At 42.9% G+C, this 23,128-nt stretch overlaps 1 protein-coding gene across 1 annotated transcript; it reads left to right on the top strand.

Moving 5' to 3' along the window:
- Window positions 1–676: 676 nt before the first annotated feature.
- Window positions 677–21,291, top strand: stox1 (storkhead box 1). The gene is made up of 4 exons (XM_080482211.1): window positions 677–1,359; window positions 17,320–17,472; window positions 17,616–20,274; window positions 20,731–21,291. Exons 1-4 carry the CDS (start codon window positions 1,026–1,028, stop codon window positions 20,882–20,884), a joined length of 3,300 nt encoding a protein of 1,099 aa, XP_080338337.1. The 5' UTR covers window positions 677–1,025; the 3' UTR covers window positions 20,885–21,291.
- The last annotated feature ends 1,837 nt before the right edge of the window (window positions 21,292–23,128 follow it).

The raw sequence follows: 23,128 nt of genomic DNA, 5'->3' as shown, positions 1-23,128 counted from the left end.
GGTGCAACCTATTTTAAGGCCTTCAACATACATTTTGCCCTCACACAATCTGGTTTGGATGCTAAACTCACTGCACTGGCAGTAAGGTGGCTTTCTTGCTGCATTTGTGGTCTGCATTGTATAATGTCTGCTACTCTAAAACAATGTAATACCATGTGAATAAAACAGAAACAACACTTACTTCGATTTGACGGATTAAAAAGGACTTCTCCTTTGTAATTTATATTCTTCAATATGTCATCCTGTGGACATAGAGCATCTAGTTGGCTGGTTTTTGCCCCTGGACACTGTGTTTTCACACTACTGCTGTTGACAGAACAAGGCAGCTTTATTTGTAGGCTTACAGCGTATTTATGCAACAATTTGTGTTTTACATATAACATTACTGAGAGGGGAAAAGGGAAACATACAAACCAAAAACATTAAGCAAACAACAGACGAAGATAAAACATAGAAGCAATGTTAAAAAAAAAAAAGCAATAAGATAAAACATATATATATAAAAGTACAAGAGTTATAGACAGTGCGACATAAAAGATCTTTATTGTAAGTTATTCCTGAAGTTTACCCCCCAACCCCCCATTAATTCTGCTCAGCAGCACAGTTTAACTTTAATCCCCTTGTAGGACTTCATGTGCAGACAATGAAGTGAGCTTTTCGCACGTCGCGTCGCGTTATTGTGATTTAATGCGTGAGCAGGAATCTCACATGACACACACCTGTGAGCAGCCAGTGGGAGGTCCACCTGTGGGTCCCAGCAGCGGCGGCAGAGGCAGGCACGAGGAGTTCTCCTCCTCTCCGCCACCGTCACTCGTTTCCCTGCAAGTGGAGAGAAAAGAAAGAAGGGAAGCAAGCAGCCGGACGTCCTGCGCGCTCTGGATCACTCCACCGCTCGACCCAGACGCGCACCGGAGGAGCGCGTCTTCAGCCGTTTTTTAAATGGGAATCCCCGTTTTTTTTAACAAGTGCATTCTCACATCGAGCATGATCCGTCCCCTCTGGAGCCGCTAAAGCAGGTCAGAGAAATGATGTCTCACCAGCAGCGGCTCGTCCAGCTCGCCGCCGCTTCGCTCGCCGTGGTCTTCGGCCCGGACGAGGAGAGTTTGCGCGCCTGCGGAGGGAAATTCAACGCGAACGCCACGAGCGGCCAGGAGGTTTTTGCGGACTTCAAAGCGCAGAATCTGCGCAGTTTCTGGAATAGGAGGCTCGTCAGAGCCGTGGCTGAGGTGTACTTCCAGGGATGGATGGAAAACTTGGTGCTTTTCATTCATGGGAACGCAAACAACCTGGAGGTGCTGAGAGAAGCGTGGATGCGCAGAGCTCTGAGGTCACCAAAAGGGTTCATCATCAAAGCTGTCGGTATGTAAACATAATCACAGATATTTCAAGGTATTATTATTATTATCATCTTGTGGGGTTGATGCAGCACACGCTGCAGAGAGTTCTCATTTGACAGGGTTCAGATCTCAGACATCAAATCAGTGGAAAGCAACGATACAGTCATTTAAGAGAAGAATTTGTTTTCATTAAGTGAACACCTGAGTGAAGTGACATGATGAGCCACATTTCTTATGAGTGGAATTCTCTTTACAGAATGTAGTAATGTCAAAAGGTGTCTATATTTATATGAGTATGATGTTTCCTTCTGCTTTCACATCCTCATAGCTGGAAGGACATTTGGAAGAAAAACTGCTATAATTGTTGTCAAATAAACTAGAAAATGACTGTCTTCACTCGTTTCAGACCATTGTCATCACTGTAAAACCCACATTTACTTTGATTGCCTTTGTTGTATAGGACTGCGTCTCTTTGTAATCGACTACGATTACCAGTCTATGCTAACAAAGCTCCATGTAATCACATCTAATTGCTCTCCTTCTCGGACTGTGATGTAAAGCAGCCCTGAAACAATGGAAATTGATACCTTTTGTTTAGCTTACTAGAGCATGATCTCATGGACTGTAAATGTCTGAGTGCACTAGACACTAAATCAAATTTTGCATGGACTTCAGACCTGGTGAAAACTGGTTTTTGGGGCCACACACACAAAAAAAGACTGTAAAAGTTAGAAGATACCAAGGTCTAAATGGTATGTTTTCCAAATCTTGGAGCACCGGGTTCTTTTTTGGTTGTTCAAACAGTGTCCAAACAACACACTCGTCCACTCAAGGTTTCTGTTTGGTGCCTCGCCTCTGTTTGACAGTCTGTCTTTCCAGCACTGTGTTTTGTCTGGATGTGCGCCTCGCCACTGTCTACCTGCTACGACTTGGAGTTGGTCCGTCAGATCTCCCAGACAAGTAAATGGAGGAATGTGGAGCGGAGGACGAGACCACACAGAGGGAGACCCCGGGAGGGCGTGGATTGACGGAAGGGAGTCGGGGGGGGGGGGGATGAGGAGGAGGCTGACACGCCGTCCTGCTGTGAGACAGTTCCTGGCCCTAAGCTTCCTTGCAGCATACCAACCAATGCCATATGGGCCAAAGGTGATGCTGAGGTTATTATTATGCACAGTGCCGGCCCGAAGGTGAACACAGACATGCATGAGCTCTCGGTGGGCTGGGAGGCAGGCGTCAGTATCTCTACAGTCCCTCTCTCCATGTTTGCGCGTCACACCAGCAACTTGTAAGCAAACACGTCCCGTGTGTGGACACGATGCTTACGTCCCCTCCTTTACAAATCCTTCACCTCACACCGCAGCAATTTGTATGGAAATCAGTGCTGGCGAGCTGTCAAGGGCTGGTTTACTGCCTTCTCGCTGAGACTCGGTCAGCTGTGAATCACCGGGCGACTGCCTGCAGACCTCAGGCATTTCTCTGTTACTCCAGGATTAATGTCCCCCCCAGTTTCATGGTCAGTGAGGGACTGTGGAAGTCAGACTTCTAGATTGATATCAGACGTGGACTCAAGGCCTTGACATTGTCATGGTATAAAATATGTCAGCTTGAAAACAGAAATTTTATGAGTTGTGGACTCCAGTGAATTTCAAACGGCTCTATTTCCTTTCACAGGTCAGAACAAGGTTGAGACGTGGCTTTATTGCCGTGAGGAGATTTAAAAGAAAGTGGAGCAGCTAATGTGGAGGGTACTCAACTCATACCACTCAAACACAGTTAAAATACAGAGAGACGTGCAATAGATGGACTAACAAAGTTACAAAAACAACAGTCAAAGGCTTTTGAATTATTTGATCCGGTTCCTCATTGCTCTTGTCTGGCTGTCAGCTGTAACAGAGTGTAGACACACTGATATGTGAGGCCATCAGTCTTGTCTCCTGAAGGGAGATATGCTGCAAAGGAGGTAGGGAGAGTTGACTGAGGAAGGGGGTTGTGAGGAAGTTTTTTTCTGGGATAAACAGACACAGTGAGGCGTTAGTATGAACAGACTCAGCTGTTGTCATTGTGGGATTGGGCCCCACGGGTCCTGAGCCTGACGTCTACAGCAATAGATGTCCCCGGGTTGTTTCTTGTGCTTCCTCTTTCACCATGGAATTATCTGTTCATCTAAGTGTTTTTCATTAGGAGTTGTTCCCACCAGCCACCAGCAGGAATAGAGTTGACGTCCATCATTGTGCTGTAAATAATCACATGTTTAAAGTAACATTGGTATAGGTTACACTTCGCATGATGATCAGTGTATGTTGTCTTTCAAGACTCCTCAAATATCAATAAGGTAGTTGTTTTTGTTAGGTTTTACTTTCATTTGTGTTATGAAGATTAACTTTGGACCACTTCCGGAGGTCATTTCTGGTTCTTTGTGCCAAATACACAGAATAAGATTGCTAAAGATAACAACACAAAATCCCAGTGTCTACATATTTACACACATAATCTACATTTAGCCATGCTTGGTTCAAGTTTACTAAATTAATCCAGTGGAAATGATCAACCTCTTGTATTATTATATTGCATTGTGGGTATTTTGGTAAGGAAAAATTTAAAGTCCTATGTCAGGAGAATTTCCTAGTAAAAAACCTCAGAGAGACAGAACACACAGGGATCACACTGAGAGCGATTTGAAAAAGTTGAAGACAATTTTATAACATCATTTTTGCAAGAAGAGACAAAGTCACAGTACAACCTTTGCACGATTGTCCAGGAGTTGGTCTAACTATGAAGTCCGACAGCGCCTTCTTAAAGGCTGAATTGTTTTGAATCTGCATTGAAGACCACCAAAAGTAGCACAGAGGTTCCAACTGTGCTGACACAGGTCATAAAGAACGATGTGTAATTTGCAGTCTGTGTTCAAGTATGAGACAAAACAAGATTTCCATAACATCCTATCACAAGACTCTTAATAAGGGTGCTGTTATGCTGGGACTTTTTCTTTATCAGAAACTCATTGTCACTCCGAAGTGATTTTTTCCCCAAAATACAACAGAACAAACTTTATCATAGCAATTCTTTGATCAGATTTTCACTTGTCATCGCTGAACATGTTTGTGCGTCTTATCATCAGCCTTCACAATAAGCTGCAATTTTAGCTTCTTACCAGCGAGCCTCTCCAGTTCTTTGAAACTGGACTCTTCATAATGACTGTTCGCCGGCTCTGCATTATTTAGAGTGGCACCGTAGTCACTGCGTATGGCTCCTCGAGCTGAAACATTTATACGTTGTCAGCTTTCGGTGTAATGAGGTGTCCCGTGACCGTGATACAATCATCCTCGTCCTCACTTTCTAAGAAAACGGCCCTCTGGTCACTGCCCGCTTCGCTCTGTGTGATTCTGGGTCGGCTGTGCTGACCTCTTCAAGCCAACTTTAGAAATGGTACCTTTCATTTACCTTGCCATACCATGAGTTGGCCAGGCATTCCTGAAATGCTTCATTTACTCTTGAGATCATTTCCTGAGCTCTGCAGAGCCCAGCGAGCTTCATTTTTGCCTTTTACTTTTTTACTTGAAAGAGTCGCGTTTTCACACAAAAGGGGGTGTCTCCTTTCATGAGGGTGTTTTGTCAAAGTCTCAAAGCGCTCCACTAATGGTCGTAACTCTTCCAGATGTTCGCTTATTAACCACGACACCCTTGCAGGGCCTTGCCCGGTTGAAAAGGCCCACCCTGTCCTAACTAAGCAGCACAGGTCAGAGGTTATAACCTTCCTACTAACAAGCCACCTTCACATCAATTAGCTCCAGAGCAGCACTTTTAACGGGCAAACAGTGAAAGATACTTCAATACAGTATCCAGGTGTTCCTCCCTCACTGGGTGGTTCGACTTATGTTTACAGCAGCAGCAGGTTTTGGTCTTAAGGTGGCTTTGGTTATGTTTGGATGTGTTTATTCAATACTGCTTCAGCTGTTTACCTTTAGTGAATTATTTAATTAGAAGGGTTAGAATCGAAAGCTCCTCAAGACAAAGGTATTTCAGATGCCTGGTCGAAACACAAAACAGAGGAGGGGTTTTAAACGTGGCTGAAGATGCAAGGGCAGTTGTCGTGTTTTTATCTGTCTCACAAGCATCATTACATTATTAAGCAGAAGTAACTTGCATATACATATTTATAAAAACAATAAACAATAATTAGATTCAATGATTTCATATTGCAGCATTTTGCAGTCTGCAGTTCAGCTTCATTTACAGGCTCTTCACTGACAACATTTTTCTTTGATTTTCTAATACAGGACAGTAAACAAGCAGAGCAGCGTTCTCAGGGGAATATTTGCGTGAGATTAGTTACAATTATTGTCTGAGGTCCTCACATGAATTATAGGTTAATTGTAGTGTGATTTCCTTGAAACTAATAGTACGGCATTTAAGCTGTCAGGCAAAATATGTGGTGCTGTTTTTCAAGCTCCGCATCATGGCAGCGGGTGCGTTTGCATAAAAACGGGAGAAAACTTATTGAAGTGTAACCGTAAACTGTTTTGTCGGTACTCAGCAGTGTGGATGCTGTTGTGTCTGGCGTTTGTGTTGGTTAGGTGGTTCAAAGTAGACCTAACTTCATTTCTATCTATAAATAAACATTCGGGGCGGGATGTATCGTAATGGAAAGAAAAGGAGCCTCTGTGATTTATGTGGTGCTCAAGGTTTCAAATTGCTCCTCCAATTGCGTTGTCGGTATAAGATAATTGGTCTGCAGCATCACTCCGATTATCTTTTGCTATTGTTAGTGCCGAGGTTGTGGCTCTGTGTTTACCTATGTTTCTCGCAATTTCCTCGGCTTGTAAGAAAAAGTACGATCCATATATTACGAAACCCCGGCCATTTTCAGTCTCTGCTGTGACCCTCCACATATGCCAAAGATGGCGCATGTGCGTGCAAGCCTCTCGGCAAGCCGTTTGTCAGGCGTGTCTTCTCCCATTGAGCAGGAAGCGCTCTCCCGGCAGGAATCAGGCGTATCGACCCAAACACTGATTTCACCCTGAGTGTCGGTGTGGACCAGAGCCAACAATAACAGTTGAGGAGGTTCTGCCTGATCCCTCAGCTTACACACCCTGTCAGCGGCCGTTTGCGCTTCCCACACGGGACTTATCTTCAGAGGACTCAGACAAATGGGCTGACACAAAAATCAGACGATGTTGCATTAAATATGGTATTACTATGACTCTCCTGTTTCCTGACGGGATGTTTTTTTTACTTCATTGATCGTTGATAAATGAAATGGTATGCTAACACTGATTCTTCAATAACAAAGTATATTATTGTTATTCAATAAGTGAGAAAAGAATTCTGCGAACCACAGCGGAGCTGCGTGCGGCGTGGTCATAGGGTATTAAAAACCATAGATCATATGGTAGATACTGGTTGGGAGCTCAGCTCTAAATATAGGGATAATAAACACAGGACTCCGCTGCACCTTGAGCTTAGTTAAACAGGAGGAAATGGGTTTCATCTGCTTCCAATGACTGCTATCACTCTTGATGAATGGTTTTGGATCTGCTGGAAACCCTCGGGGACGGACATAAGCTTTGGCGGCGGTGTGTCAGGATGTCTGCATCTTTGACTGCTTGGTGCCCTTATCTAAACTACGTTTTGAGAGTAATAGGCGGACATTCACACGTCAATCGATGTCATCACTGAAATGACGAAAGCGCATAATTTAAGTACTGATAATGCAATTCCAATTATGAATAAGGCTGGGCCTGCAAATCAGCCTTTGTGGAGCACCTTTTTTCACACACTAAAAATACTTTTTGTTATTTTTCATTCTGGAGTTGTGAAAGTCCGAGTCCGAGCCATGAATGAATCAGCTGCTAGTTAAAAAGAAATTCACCAATCAGAGCCGCTTTGAGACACTTCATCATAAATCAGTGGCTCGGTTGGCACTTTCGTGCACAGCCAGTTGAAGGAGGTATAAAGTGAGAGCACATGGAGTTAGAAATGTTGAGCTGATGCTCTGTGGCTTTCATGACTGCAGAACTAAAAGCCTTGAACAGTTTCCTTGGCGTATTTCACACCATTCACACGTCAAGCCATTGTGAAAACTCTGTATATACGGTATATAATGTCCTGGTTATGCACTATAGGTAAAGTGATTATGTGTTAATAACACTAAGCCAAATTTCAGCGATGAGGATGATTGACAGAACTTTGTTAAGTATATTTCCAGCACTTACAGATAGACAACATAAGCAGCCACCGTGCTCTCCTGTGACTTAACATGTATATGATAGGCATTGAACTGCGATGTTGATTTGTTGGATTTGCAGTCCTGCTTTTGCATTCCTGGTTGATGAAGCACATTTACGTTGAGAAGGAAGCCAATCAGTCGGTTCAGAAGACATCTGGTTAAAGACTTGTCTGTTTTTCTTGTCTGGACTAAAACAGATGTGGACTCACTGGATCTTTAATCTTAATAAGATTTTATCTTTTTATCAGACCCTAGAGCATAGAAGCAGTTACAGCAAGACTCAATCGTAATTTGTACATTATTTTGGCTGTCCAGCCTTTCACATTTCCCAGAAAAGCTTTTTTACAGTGTACTTAAAAGAAAAATCTCTTTCCAAAGTTGACCCAAAGGATTGAAAGTCATAGTTTGTAGGCATCTAATAAAGTTCTTTTTGTCTTACCATAACTCCACTGGTTGCTTCGGAGGCGCGGTACTAACCTGTGAGTGAAATGTTGAACACTTCGGATCTGGGCTGGAGTCAAGCTGAGCCGATCTAGTTACTCAGAAGATGTATATTACAGGGATCTTACCACAAATTTTAAAACATGAAGACGGCGATGAAAGAACAAAGGGAAGGTACTGTGTCACAGAAATGGCTCTGGCGCTGACTGCAGGGTAATGTCCATGCTCATGAAAGCAGATGAGAAGCAGACCTCTTTGGGTGTTGTCCATTAACTCTGAGGAGGGTTGATGGACGCCTAAAGCACAAAGGTGGTAGAATAACGTATAGTTGTACTTTAAATAGCGTCACACTGTGGACTTTGGGCTGCTTTTTTATTTTTATTTTTTTTACTACAAAACACAGTTGTGTCTTTCCTGGTGGTGTTGTTGTTGCTCCTCTGTTGCACATCTGGTCAGGTGTATTTTATACTTCAGGAGAGATTGATTGCACACTAGTTGAGTTCCAGGTGATTTTTATGAGCTGGATTACTCTGCAAACTGTTCCTGTTGTGAATCAGATGGTAAAAGTATTATTTTAATGGCATTACAGCACCAGGGACTTGTAACCAAGATCTATGTGCGCGCGGAGGGTTTAAACTCGCTGAACGTCAGATGGTGAAGCCTATTATTGCTTTCTTGCAAACATACATTAAATGTCTGGGGACTGTTTGGCAAAACCAAGTCTCAAGGCTGTAGCTGGAATATAGATACCCACAGTGCACTTGTGCTGCTGTTTCTACTTTATCTTTGGCTTTGTATTGAGTGTGGCAGGTCGCTGCCACAGCGAAGGTCTCCATGGTGACGTGGGTCAACAAAAAAACCGACATGGCTCAGGGGTTTAGCTCATAAAACTTCTTTCATCCTGGAGTTTTTGACTTTTTGTCCTATCTGTCCAAACCTTTAGACATTTAAAAGAGTGTTCAGCCCTGACAAGAGGTCAACGTTGCTGTGTTAATCTACCAACAATCTCTGAAGCACAGACTGCAAAGATAACACAATCCTAATTCCGCTTTTTTTTTTTTTTCTCCACTCCCACCTCAACACCTTGTTTAATATTTAAGCGTCTGAGATGCTGAACTGCCATTTCGGTCAGATTGAACATTGACCAAATGCTTAAAGTTTGGAACAAATTCCTGCTTTTATTGTTGGGAAAGCTGACAAAAAAAAAGTGTTTTTAGACTTTAACTTTCAGCAAATTATGTTAAAATACGACAGTCGCAAAGTTTACCTCAATGATTTTGCATGTTCAGCAGTTATGAAGTAGTCTGAGTACAGCAGTTAGTATTTATTGGAAACATTTTGATGTTTTCGTGTACGCTTTGAGCGCAGTCTGTGCTGTCAGACTTGGAGAGATTTTGTTGCCGGGATATTTGAGCTGTGATTGCTCTCTGAAGGCATCTTTTCACTCGGTTTATTGAGCCTGTTGGCAGCAACGCCCACATTTGTGTGTTCTGCAGGGAGTGAAAGACAAACTCGTAAAGCACTTCTAAAATGTGTGACACACACGCACGCACACACACACACACACACACACACACACACACACACACACACACACACACACACACACACACACACACACACACACACACACACACACACACACAGACACATAGGAAGAGGAAGGTGGAGTCACAGAGGCCTGCTGGTTCAAAATACCCAAAACAAAAGGAAGTGGTCTGAGGGCCAAGGGGGGAGTTAAAACATAAATTACGGCTGGCATCCCATCCCATTACATTAAGTCTGACTGTATGAATGTTTGACATTGTCTCACCAGCGACTTAACGCAGATCTTGCAAGTCTCGTCTGCAGATTCACTCAAGCGTGTTCGTTGCAAGGTCCCAGTCTCGGGGAGACAGGGAGGGACTTTGCAGTTTAGGCTGGCCTCAAATTCATGCGGAATGCTCTGCAGTGTGTTCCTAATTAGGGGGAGAGAAGATTAGCCTGTTTGCTTACTGGGGCTTGGCAGATTAGACGATAGCAGGATGAGATAAGATAAAGTGTCTCCAGCCTGGCCATGGAGGAAGAGATTTTTGCACCAAAAAAAAAAAAAAAAAAGAAGAAGTTAAACCTACTTGCATGATGGTAAAAGGTCAAGAATGAAGTCACATGGTTTTAATTGCTTTGGTATTTAGTGTGCACACACATTTATAGATGTGTAATAGTTTGCATTTATTAAGATTAAAGTATACAAAGCAGATGAAGAGCTTTAACAAGGCCCAACTCTCTGAAATCCATTGAGCTAAACGCTTTCCCTAGCATGCTGAAGTTTTATCAGGTTCATTGTTCCATGTTTGTGTCTCCTCTTTAGCGAGCGTGTGCGGTAACAGCATAAAAGTACAAAGCACAGTGAAGCTGAAAGCAATGGCTATTTGAGAGTGTGGAATTGCAGTTATTTGGTCATAAAGCCACTGAACAAACTGCTAACTTTCTTCTTCTTTTTTTTTTTAAGTCAAGCCATATAATACTTTCCAATATACTGTGGAATTTGCTGTGGAACAATTTGAATACTTTCCTCTGTAGTTAAGTAACATTTGAAAGTGACTTTGTTTTAATTTGTTTTCCTTCGTGTTTTACTATATATATATCTATATGTTTCCTGTTTGGAAAAAGTTTCATTGTTTTATCTTTTAATTGTGGTATTTTACTGCTCCAAGATCGTCTGCGTGCTTTAGATGGTCATTTCCAAAGTTATACACCAATGGGGACAGACTCCACACAGGCTGCTTGCTTGCTATCTTTGGGATGGGAAAATGTCTATGCTCGACCTGCTGAGGCCCTTGTCCACATTTTGAATCCTGAGAGTCATCGCCTGGCTGGTCCAACTCAAACTCCACACTAATGTCTAACTAAATGAATGAGACAATAACACATAGATAAATAATCCTACTGTGTATCAGAAGTGTATTAAAGAATTTTGTATTCCTAAATGACAAAATAAGATGAAGGAGAGAAGATGCCTACTGAAAGTGAAATCTGTGACAGGGAGAAGTGAGAGCAACGTGGCTGAAAATAAACTAGACAACACAGATGACAGAGCAGATTGAGAGCAGCAGAAGACATTCCTCATACACAGATTATCGTAGAGAAATGTTGGAAGTTGTTGTATTAATAAACACCGGGAGCTGTTAGAAATGTCCTCGTGCGTCACTTTTACTTTCAAAGCTTGTATTCTTTAGTTGAGTACAAACGTAAGTCGCCTTTCTACATCATTGTACGCTTCTGCCACTTCTGCTGGTCGCCCAAAATATCCCTCTAATGGCGACACTAGAGGGAAAGGTCAGAGGGTTCACGTATAGTCTGCAGATTGTTAAGATATTTCTCTCTGGACCAAGGTTGGGTTGTGGTTTAAAGTCGGTGTTATAATCAGCACTTAAAAGTTCAATGATTAGAGTGTTTATGTTTCCAGAAGTCTCACTTCACTGTGTCACATTTTAGATTAGGATGAGTTCTTCCATGTTTTTTTTTTTCTCATTTGGAGCTGGTTACAGTTATAAAAACAAAATGAGGATCAATGCAGGGTTGTGCTTGTTACAAACATATGGTTTTATGTGCCGCACGTTACATAAAATGAAGCATGTTTAAGCGGTCTTTACATTGCCTTTCTCGAAGGTAAACAAGTGCCTAAACATTCATAAAAAATGAACAAAATGAATCTTAATGAAACTCTTATTCTCATCAAGTTAATCAAAGAACAAGCTGTAAAAACAACTTTGCATGTGCTCCACTATTCAAAATATTTGCATCTTCCCATCATTCAGTTAAGTTGAATTACTTGAGACAGATTCTGCATTAATGCTGCTTATAGAGGCTTCTACAGTACGCATGGCTGCTTTCGTCCCGGACGCTAAAGCTAATGCAATCATATTTGAAATGTAACTCAGGCGGTTCTGTGGCCTGCAAAACAACCATGTGAATACATGTGGCATTGATCAGTGCAGCCAAAAGGATCTCATCGGGGACAGAGCGGAGAGGTTCTCTGTCAATCACCGCTGCGATGTGAACAGTCAGCTGCAGGCTCTTTGTCCCCCAGGCAGCATTCGAGTCTCACATGGCTACTTTATGACATGGGAAGAAAGGCAGAAAACACATTGTGAGCTTGGTCACTTATGTTATAATGTATACTATTAAAATAAAAGGTCTGACTTGTTATATATATCCAAAAAAAAAGAGAAAAGAAAAGACAATGGCCTTTGTAGTTGAAAGCTTTCCAATCCAAATCAGAGGATTGGTCCTATGTGTAAAGTTTACTGTGTCATAGATCCACATCTGGCATTTGAAGCAAACAGTTACTACCATAACCACACTGGGGCAAAACAACAGCTCTGCCTCGCCGTTAACTCCCAGCTTGTTCTCCAGTTCTGGCTCTCTCACGCCACTCATCTCTCGCCAAACTACGACTCCCTCAAACACATCGCCCGTTGGTCTGTCTAGAAGATGAATGAAGATCGGTGGAGAAGAGACAGAATACGTGTGTGAATGAAAGGGAGGCAGACGGAAAGGAGCGGCTGTAAGGAGAGGGAATAAAGATGGACGAGTTCAAGTACCTGGTGTCAACCATTCAGGTTATAAAAGAGTGAGTGCAGGCAGGACGGGGTGGATGGAGACGAGTGTCAGCGAGAGTGAAAGGGAGGGCTCATAAAACGGCAGTAAGACCTGCTATGGCGTTTGGAGACGGTGGTGAAGTTTGAAGGTCAGGAGGCTGAGCTGGAGGCGGCAGAGATGAAAATGCTGAGGTCGGAAGGACAGCTGAGGTTGAGCAGATTAGAGAGCCAGCTTGAGATGGTTTGGACACGTCCTGAAGAGAGATAGTGGACATATTGAAGAAACGATGTTGAAGATGCAGCTGCCTGGCAGGAGTAGAAGAAGAAGATGATCTTGAAGAGATTCATAGTTGTAGTGAAGGAGGACATTGAGATATAACAGTAGAAACAGGAGAGAAGGTGAGTTGTCAGAAGATGCCCCTTTGTCTGTGACAAGATAGTGGTATTACTCCCAGTTGTTCATATAGAATGACTAAAACAGTTCAAACCCTTAATGAAGCTGAAGATTCATGACATAAATATAAATGTCATATTGTCAGGTTTTGGTAATTGGAACAGTGTAAATAGAAAGTTTCCAAAACTGTCAAATTTTTAGTGTTAGTCATAACTTTGATAGCTCACCTATCTATTATAGGTCTTGCACACATGAACACTTTGCGTCCCTTAGTATTGGGCTGCCCGACAAATAAGTGTTGAGTTTGAACCTTAATCCCATGCATCTTCAACACTTTTTCCTTTGCTTTATATGATTAAAAAACATTAATCAACAGTTTTCACACACATTATTTGTTGGCATGGCGCTTTATTGAGTTGTGCTGCACTCCTGCTCTTTTTAACTTGCGGTGACACGAGTCGAGTCCTGAGCTGCTGTTTTCCTCCTCATGTCTTTGTGGCACAGAGTTCGGTTGCCATGGCACCAAGCCGGTATTCGTGCTGTGTATGACAAAGGGTGTAATGTTGATGGCTCGGTCTTAGATTACATGTGCACAGAGGTCCAATCTCCCTGGAGAGGAGATGGTTACAACAGCGAACCTCCCTGACGGTCACGCTTGCTAATGTTAAACTCAATAAACACGGATCCTTATTTGGCCCTATTCATTTATGATATTATCCACTTTTTCTCACACATAACCGGCTACAGGTGCTTTCTGTCTCATCCCACACTTCCATTGTTGGTGTTTGCTCATCATGTCTGAGAGGATATACTACCATCAAATGGGACAGGGCCAACACGTTCTGTGCCGAAGACATTAATGATTTGCTTTCTGCTCCTCCAATCTGACCCTGTCACATCCACACTGACTTTTGACTGCTGTTTCTGAGTAGTTGTCATGTGGACAGACTACCAAACATTCCTACGGGAAGCAAACAACAATGCAAAGCTAAGTCAGCAGCACTAATTCACTGCCCAGGGAGGCCATTATGGAGATATCTGCTCTGGGGTTTAGTCAGCTTAATGTCTTAACACGAAAGCAATGCTTCTTCTCCCTCTGAAACTATCTTTTAGGACCAATTTTACAAATGACGTCTGTCTAGGAATGTTTTCAGTGTTATTGAGCTCAGTGTTGGGTATTCTGACTTTGACACACTCATGATATGTTTAATTTAACACGATATTTCAGCAAGCATTATTTGCAAGAAGTGGCACAATGTAAGTGCTACATTTTTATACTACTTTTTGTAGTTGTTGTTGCCACTTGGACCATTTTTAAAAGTTATAGAAAGTTAATATACCAGTATAGGTTACTGAAATGAAGCTCAACCTTTTTGTTCCTCCAGTCTGACTTCTGACTGAACTGTTTACTGTTTTAAGTATTGTAATAGCACAATACTGCTACTCAAGCTTTTAATTAATTATATCTCATAAAGGACAGTTGTGGAGCTGTTGTCTTTCAGTCCTGCTCACTAGGTTTTAAAGTTATCTGAAACTGATGACTCAGTCGTTTATTTTTACTGAAAACTCACATCTGGAGGAGGAGCGCCTCCGCAACGTGAACGACGACCAACTGTAAGTGATATCAACATCAGCCGATGTTCACAGCAGCTACCTGTGACTAACTTTAGGACCCTTGAATAAATGTGTGATTATCCCCATTAGGCTGATTTGCTGCTTTTGTTCTATTGTTGTCTTTAGTTCATAAATCATTCGATATCCGACAGCATCCAGATTATAGAGCATCTTCCCCCAAAGACTTTAACCCGAACATGATGTAAGAAGTGAATTAAACTGACCCACACTGAACTTACAGCTCAGGGCTACTTTGTCCTACCAATGCTTATTTTCAGTTTACAGTAGCTTGTAATATAAGTCAATCACTTTAAATAACTGTTATTAGTCAACTCTGCTGCTAATATACACAGTGTTGATGTAAAACATATATCATTAAAAAAAATAAGATGTTTAATCTACCAATGTGAAACATTGACACGTCTTGTCTGTTTTTTAAAATTCATAATTGTACTTGCAGCAACAAAACCATGGTTTGGACTAATTACATTTTCCTTATCAAGCACAGTTTATCTGTGGACTTGCTCGTATCTCTTGGCCTGTGCTCTGAGCACATGTGTGTTCTGTCATGCTTGACCATGGCAGCTATGTGATTAGTTGTTTATTTGACCCGTTCTGGACATAAGTGGTTCAAGTGTGAGGGTTGTAAATGTTTAGTTTACATCAAGTCTGTGTTTGGCAGTGTTTTCACTGAATGTCCCGGGGCTGATGGGAGAATCGCTCAGGCGCTCACACATGTTCAACATAAGACCGAACTCACACATTCATGTACAAAGCGATGCCGTCAGTTCGTCTGGAGATTTGAAATCTTGCAAAAGAAAAACCTAATTCTGTCAATAAAAACAAGCTGTAGTGGTGGAGCTGTGTTTAATTAAGTGTGTGTGGGTGGTAATTTTACTCTAAAGTAAGATCCAAGTTGCATTTTGGCATAGATCATTTTTTATAGCTAAACTTGTAATTAGGAGACTGATGTTATGTTGCTCATTAACTAAAACCAATTTGCCAGTCTCGTGGTTAAGGTTACCACTGTGACCCTGTCTCTGTCATTCACCAGGCGGGACTGAGCACAGAGTTTCTTTTAACTAATAAGATACAAACTGCGTGGTACTGCGAGTGAAAGCCTGCGTGGCGATGCAGTGATTACTACTCTCACCTCATAGGGAGAATGCACTTGTGGGGGTTTTTCTCATTTCTCCTCCCAAAGTTCAAAGACATGCATTTTAGGCTAAATGCTGAATCTAAATTCCAAGTGGGTGTGAATGTGAGTGTGACTGTCTGTCTGCAGCAGACACATTAAAAATGAACATTGAATCTTCAGACCACAGATTAAAAAAAAATGTATTCACTTCCTGTCATCCTGTCAACTGGTGTTAACATTGTCAAAGTAGACCCTTGCTGAACAAAGACAATATCTACTTAGTAAAGCCCTTATTATTATTATTATTATTGGTCAGAAGTTCATTATGTAGTCAAATGATTCCACTGTACAAATACTTATTTATCCTAGTTACACATAAAAAACAAAACCATCAAGTATTTTCTGAAACCCTAAAAACTGAACTTTATACAGAAAATACACTGCATGAAAGGAATCATCTTTAACTAAACATATCTGATATTGTCCTTTTAAAAAGAAATATGGAAAGGTTCTAGTGCCATAATTCCAAGGGGATACAAATTTCATATTTCTATATGTCGGACGTGACTGAGTACCTTTCTTGGATGCGCTTTTCAGAAAATCTGCTACCTTTCGTTTCCAAGTTCAGATTGAATTATAGATGCCAGCTGTTGCGTTGCTGTAGCTTCACCATATAGGGAAACATGGCTCTGTTTGATTAATCAACCTGCAGTCAGTAGTACCCAAAGAATGCATTGATATGATTTGAGACATTTGTGTCCCCAAGTGCTCTTTGTATTTATACTCTACAGAAGCCCACATTCAGTAGGTTTGGAAGGGAAGTCTTTATGACGCTATGATCTTAACTCTCTTTCCCTTTTCTCGGCACAAAAATACCCCCACTTGCCTGAAGGAACATAACCAAAGCATGTTGCTTCAATTAGGTTTTCCTTCTTGAGTGAAACTCATGCTGATAATTTCTGAAAGTGAAAAGAAATGTTTTGTGAAATGCCTGCGGGCTTTAAAGGCAACACAGTTTTATGATGTGAAGGCTCCGCGGCTCCTGTGTAATCGGCTCTCTCAGTTTGTTTGCATGTGGAGGACGGTCAGTCGGCAGAGTCACGCTGGTCAGTAGAATGATGATGTGGAGCGCACATACACAGAACGAGTTTCATATTATTCTACAGAGATACATGTCTCCACAAGTGTTTCTGATATTTGTTTATCAGCCTCTCCCACTTTCAGAAATGTGTTTATCGAGCCCCGAGACATGCAGGGCTGTGTGATATTGGGGGAGGGGGGGGTATATGATCTGCCCAGCAGGCAGACCTGTGGTCATTTCTGTGGGGGTAATGGAATTCTGTGGTCTGTCTCAGGACTGATGCAGTTTCAAAAGCAGTCGGGCATGGTTCATATAACTCACATAAATAGACCACCATGGTCATGATTTAAAGGGTGGTTAGCACAGGAATGTCAACTGCAGTACTTTGAGTTGTTTGCACTGCCAACATCAGTCAGGAGAGAGACCTCTCTGTCCCAGGTGTGTTTATACCTCCTCCCATTGGCCAACCTGTTTCACCCAGTCATTTGCTCCATGTGTTTTTCAGGTGACCTGTCTCCGGTGCAGATGTCTCCCGTCCCTCAGTCCCAGTTCATCCCCTTGGCAGAGGTGTTGTGTTCGGTCATCTCAGATATGAATTCTTCTCAAATCACTGTCAACCAGGAAGCACTTATCAATTACATGAGCAAGGCCCATCCAGGTAATCCATAGCTTGACATTTATTTCCATTGTGACAAACAATCATTTACAGGGTTTTATGGGGGTTATTATGGCAGACTATAACAGCTTCAATAGAATTGTGTGTTATATCTTTCAACTCTGTTTACTTTTTCTATCTTTCAGGGATAACCATCCCAACTCAGGACATCCTCTACAATGCCCTCGGATCACTGATCAAAGAGCGTAAGATTTACCACACAGGCGAAGGGTACTTCATCGTTACGCCTCAGACCTATTTCATCACCAACAACATGGTCAGAGAAAAGAGCTGGTGGACTTCTGGTTCAGCAGATGACCCGCCTTTGCCTCCTCCCATTACCTACCTACTGAGCAACGATGTCTGTGTTGAGTCGAATCAGACAATCCCAGTTGCCCACTGCATGTCCTGCAGCTGCTTTGGCCCTCTCCAAATATCCACCAACATGGCCTCCACGACTGTAACCACCACCGTCCCTCCTTCCACTGTCCCAGACCAGCACTCCCTCTCCGTGTCTGTCAGTGAATGCACAGGAAAGGGCCTAAAGTGGCCGCGACCGTTAGACCACAAACCCACATTTCAGCATCAATCCACTTCCACCGCCGCAGACTGTCAGGCAAGTGAGATCAGCAAAACTACTGGCACCACTAATGCGACAGGGCGGAAGGAAAAAGACAAACCAGGAAGGAAGTTTGGTCTGAATTTGTTCAGAAGGAATGGACTCAAAAAGGAAAAGCCAAAGAAAGAATATGCAACATTTTCTGGCCAGTTCCCCCCAGAGGAGTGGCCAGTGAGAGACGAAGACGACTTGAACAACTTACCCCGTGATCTTGAGCATGCCATCATCAAACGCATCAACCCTGAACTGACCGTAGACAACCTGACACGACACACGGTCCTAATGAAGAAGTTAGAGGAGAGAAAAGAGAGGGCAACGGACAAAGTGTTGGACGTCGTTCTGAATAAAGACGATAAGGGAGTTGACAAGGGAATGTCTACTGAGTTACTCGCGTTTTCAAAACCAAGGCATCATCATTCGTCTAAAGCAGGGGGAGGGAAAAGATCTGCTCAGAAGGCTTCTCGCAGCAAAAGGAAGGCACACTCATCCAGAGAGAAGCAGAGGGACAGGGAGAAGGAGGGGGTTAAGAGTAAGGCTCCAATCTGTGTGGACACTTATCTCGACGGGGAGGACTTGATCCCTACTCGGCTCAAAGTGGATATCCCTGTTGATGGACCAGATCAAGTAAAAGATGTCAGACCTGTTGAGGAAAAATCTCTTTATAAGAAACGCATAGAAAACCCTTTCCAGGTCCATCCAATCAAAGAAGCTGAGATCACAACTCTCACCACCAGAGAACACAGGAGACGAGAGGTGAAAGAGGATAAGCCTCTTGGACCGAGCAAGAAGGAACGCTCCACTCACCGCTCCAAGTCATGGGACCCGCATCGGACCAAAACGATTGCAACAGATGGAGAGACTGCAGGGAAGTTTCCACCATGTGGGAGTGGCTATGACTGTGTCCAGGAGAGGGACTTTGCCGTTGATGACCTTCTTCCACCAGATGTAAAGCCCAACAGAGAGCTGCCTCTGGATTACAGCTCGGCCTACCCTCAGAGCAGCACTCTCCGGATAGACGACAAAGTCCGACATCAGAGAGGGGGAGATGGCAAGGAGAGCTGGGAGCGAGACGGGCCTGTTCAGGATGCGCAAAAGTACAGCAACGTACCACACCATGGTAGTCAGAATAAAATGGATGTCGGTAGTAACATGCAGCAGTACTCCAATGCTAATGCAGCTCTCCCTTCCCGTCTCTATGAGTCTGCCATGAACCAGTCACATGAACCCAATCTGCCCCGGCTCAAGACGTCGTTACAACGGAAACATTCTCTCAGGCTCTGCAACACACAAAGGGACGAGAGTCAGAGACCTGATGAGCTCTATGGAACAGCAGCCATGCAGGAGCAGCTGGAGGTAAAATCCATTGCTATCAATAATAGAGGCCAGAGTGACATGAGCCAGGGGGAAATGATGGAACTGACATCCGACAGCACTCCTTTGATAACAGACGCCGGCAGCTTTACAGAGGATGACTACAGGCTTTATCAGAGGGCAGCTGAGCAAGAGGACGATGATGCCTGCAGCTCCTTGTGTCTCAATGATGAGATTATTGATGCTCCGGAATATCTCGGCCAACAGCTGGATTACCAGAACCATCAATCAGAGCTGCAATTTCAGGGACCTCTTAGTCACTATTACAAATCAAGCTTTAACCAGCCACAGGTCAGCTTAATACAAGATGTAGCAACCGACACTGCGAATAATCTAATTCCCCCTCCAACCCAGAGGAAAATGTCCCTCAGCTCCGTGAAATCAGAAGACACAAGCTGGAGAGTCCATCAGCACCGTCAGAGGACTAAATCACCAGGCAGCCAATGTGAATCAAGCCCAAGACAAGGTGCGCTGATGGAGGAGGACAGACTTCAGGGAGGGAAATTCGATTTGGACTCCTCAGATGTGTGTGAAGCTGCAGACAGCAGCATCTTCGATTACTGCCAGACCAGTGAGGTGGAGTCGGACACTGAAACTGTCCGCAAGTCGGCTGACGAGGGTGACGGCGAGTCTGCTCACTGGGCGGCGGAGGAGGAAGTAGTGCAAGAGGAGGAGTTTGATGAAAAGGACGCTCCTCAGACCCGTAGGGCAGTTTTGAGCATGCCCAGTGTCGCCAGAGGGGCAGAGGCGGGGGAGTCGGTGGAAATGGGAGAGAACCAGAGCATCACGGGGGACAGCGGGATAGATTCTCCACGGTGAGTTCTTCATCAATGTTTTCCTTTTTCAAATGTTCTCACTTTGTGGCCGAAAGTGTCCTTATCTCTACCCCTGTGAGCTCATGCCTGAATGTTTCTCCCTGACAAGTCTGGAGGGGCTTTGGGCAAAATAAACACGGTACCGACGTTAGTTAACCTCCAGGTGACGTGTCTGCGGTTGACCTGAGTCCCATGTTGGCTTTTTTTTTCTTTTTTTTTTTATCTTTTAAGGTAAATTGCAATAAAGCTGAACAAACACTTTGTGACCAACGATAGCTCCCAGTGTTTGGACAGAAGGCAGTCATTTCTGATAATTATGTATAATTGCCGTGCAGCACTTAAATGCTTATAATCAAAGAGGAAGAAAAGACTTGGCTTCTGACACTGAACTCACTGTGCAGCCCCGGTCTGTAGGTAGAAAGACGTTAACTCACGTGATGCATTTCGCCCCGACAGGACCCGAGTGAGTCTGGCCTCCAGCAACACCGTCATTCTTGAAGGTCTGAAGAGACGAGGATTTCTACAAAACTTGGAGAAACTGCATACTAAGAGCAGCGCCATTCGCCCGCAGAGTTCACTGCTGCAGCTGACGCCCGTCATGAACGTATAACTATTCTCACGTCTCGTCACACAGATCAGCGTGGAAAGGCTGAAATCCGGTGCTTAAATCCCCCAGCGGTCACAGTCGCCATTATTTCCCAGAATGAAAGTTCACGCCGTGTATCTCTCATCCTCGTTCTAATACTGACTGGTGCGTCTATGTACAGCTGTATGTACAATATGTATATTTTTCTTTTGTAAATCATTTCGAAATGAATATATCCCATTTTATCCATTCATAGACTATTATTGTGTGTGTTGAATGTTTGAAATTTTTATATGATCAAATGTACAGCGGTCTGTTTTTACATACCTCACCTGGATGAAATGTTCACAACAGTAATAACATCTCAGTTTCTTTTTTGTTTTTCTCTTCTCGTGTAGCAGATATCACAAATAAAACTTTGTGTACTAATCAAGGTCGTTCTTTTCTTTTACCATCAACTTAGTTATCCGAGCAACAGCAGAACTGGTAGATGGGGAAAATACATCCACTGGGGGATATACTTTCTTGACGTAGTAGAAAGACATATTAATGATGTGTTGTTTAGTACTCTTGTCTCCTGGTTGGCTTGGAGGCTTTTCACTGTGAACTTTGCACATTCTCCCTGTGTATGCGTGGGTTTTTCTTCAGGTATTCTAGTTTCTTCCCACCGGTCTAAAAACATGCTTTTGAGGTTAATTGGAGACTCTTAACTCGGTGTCAGTGTTTGTTTTCCATGTGATGGACTGATGTCATGTCCAGTGCCCACTCTGCTTCACATAGTCATCTAGGATCAGCTCCAGTGAACTTGCGACCTGGAGATGGATAAAGTGGAATAAACACTGAAAGGAACAATTCTTGTGAAGCTCATTTGAGTAAACATGTAGAGGTTAGGAAACGTGCTGAAGATATAAAAGCAAAGACTTTAATGTTTTTCCTCCAACAGCTTCATCTTAAAACAGATGCTGCTGCTGTCAAGTGTTCAGTGAGCTCAGTCAAGGCGTGACCAAATCCCCCTCACCAGGCAACACTTTTACATTTTGTCTGAAGTCGTCTTCCTGTTGACTCTCGAGTCGAACATCGATCAGAGAAATGCACAAATTAATATATTGTGCTCTCCTGTTCATAACAGTTGAAATCCATTTTAGTGGTTGGGATTTACATTGATCCATCTTACATACCTCTTTACCCAACTGAGGGTCAATCCTAGGGCCAGCTGTGGTTACACCATGTAGGTCACCAATCCATCATAGGGCAAGCAGAGACAAGTATATACTCAAAAAAAAAAAAAAAAAAAAGAACTAACTGATATGCACCTCTTTTGACAATATGATCAAGAGTATGTGTTGGATGTCTCGTGTTTTTTTCTCTCAATGATACAAACCAGAGCGCCTCTCTGCAGCCAGAGGCCCGATAAGCTCTCGTCTCTGAGAGCCACAACAGTGGATCCTAACCTTGAACATCTGCCTCGATAGGCTGAAGTTGACCTCAAACTGTGATGGAATGTAAACCAGAGTGGCTCATGCGAGCGTGGGAGATAGCGCGTTTGTTTTTAACACAGGTCACAGGCACAGCTCCCAGGAGCGTCACCCACAGATTCAATTACACTTTAAAACAGGGGCAGCTCTTGTCCCTGCAGGGGCAATTCAGAGTGAGACTAAAATGTAGCAGCTGCAGGTCGCGTTGAAAAAGATCCATGACTTTGACCCACAACATTCAATAGTAAAAGAGTGACACCGTGTGGACAAACCTCGGTAGTACAATTAGTTTAAAAGTTTGGAAACGTTCAAATGTTCAGCTTCAGGTTATCGTCACGCACCTTAAATATTTTGTATAATCTTATGATTCATTGACTGTACACCACATGAGAGTCAACAACCTTTATTTGTCCATATATGTGCCACTCAGAAACTGGGAAGAGGTGTTACAGGATTTGCCCTTAAGAGAAGTCTATATGGATCTTTTACATTTTTTTTCTCAACATTGACAAAAAGATGAAGGGAAAAACAAATAGACAATATGGTCGTAACAGTGTAAACACATGGTAATATACATGAAAGCAAGAAATTAAAATAAAGGGTATCAGTGACATCAAATTAAAATGTAGGGTAAATTAGTATGAATAAGAACAAAAACTCCTGAAAACCCCTAACTTTTTTTTCTCAAATAACAGCTCAGCATACATTTCTACATAGCATGCAATAAGGCACCTATCTAACACAAGGAAGTAACCTATGCTACAGATTGAAGCACAATTGTTATCCAAATAAA

The sequence above is a fragment of the Lipophrys pholis genome, assembly GCF_963383615.2.
Source record: "Lipophrys pholis genome assembly, chromosome: 15".
In the NCBI taxonomy this organism is placed as follows: Eukaryota; Metazoa; Chordata; class Actinopteri; order Blenniiformes; family Blenniidae; genus Lipophrys; species Lipophrys pholis.
The sequence above is the reverse complement of the archived record's forward strand: the minus strand, read 5'-3'. Positions and strand labels throughout refer to the sequence as shown.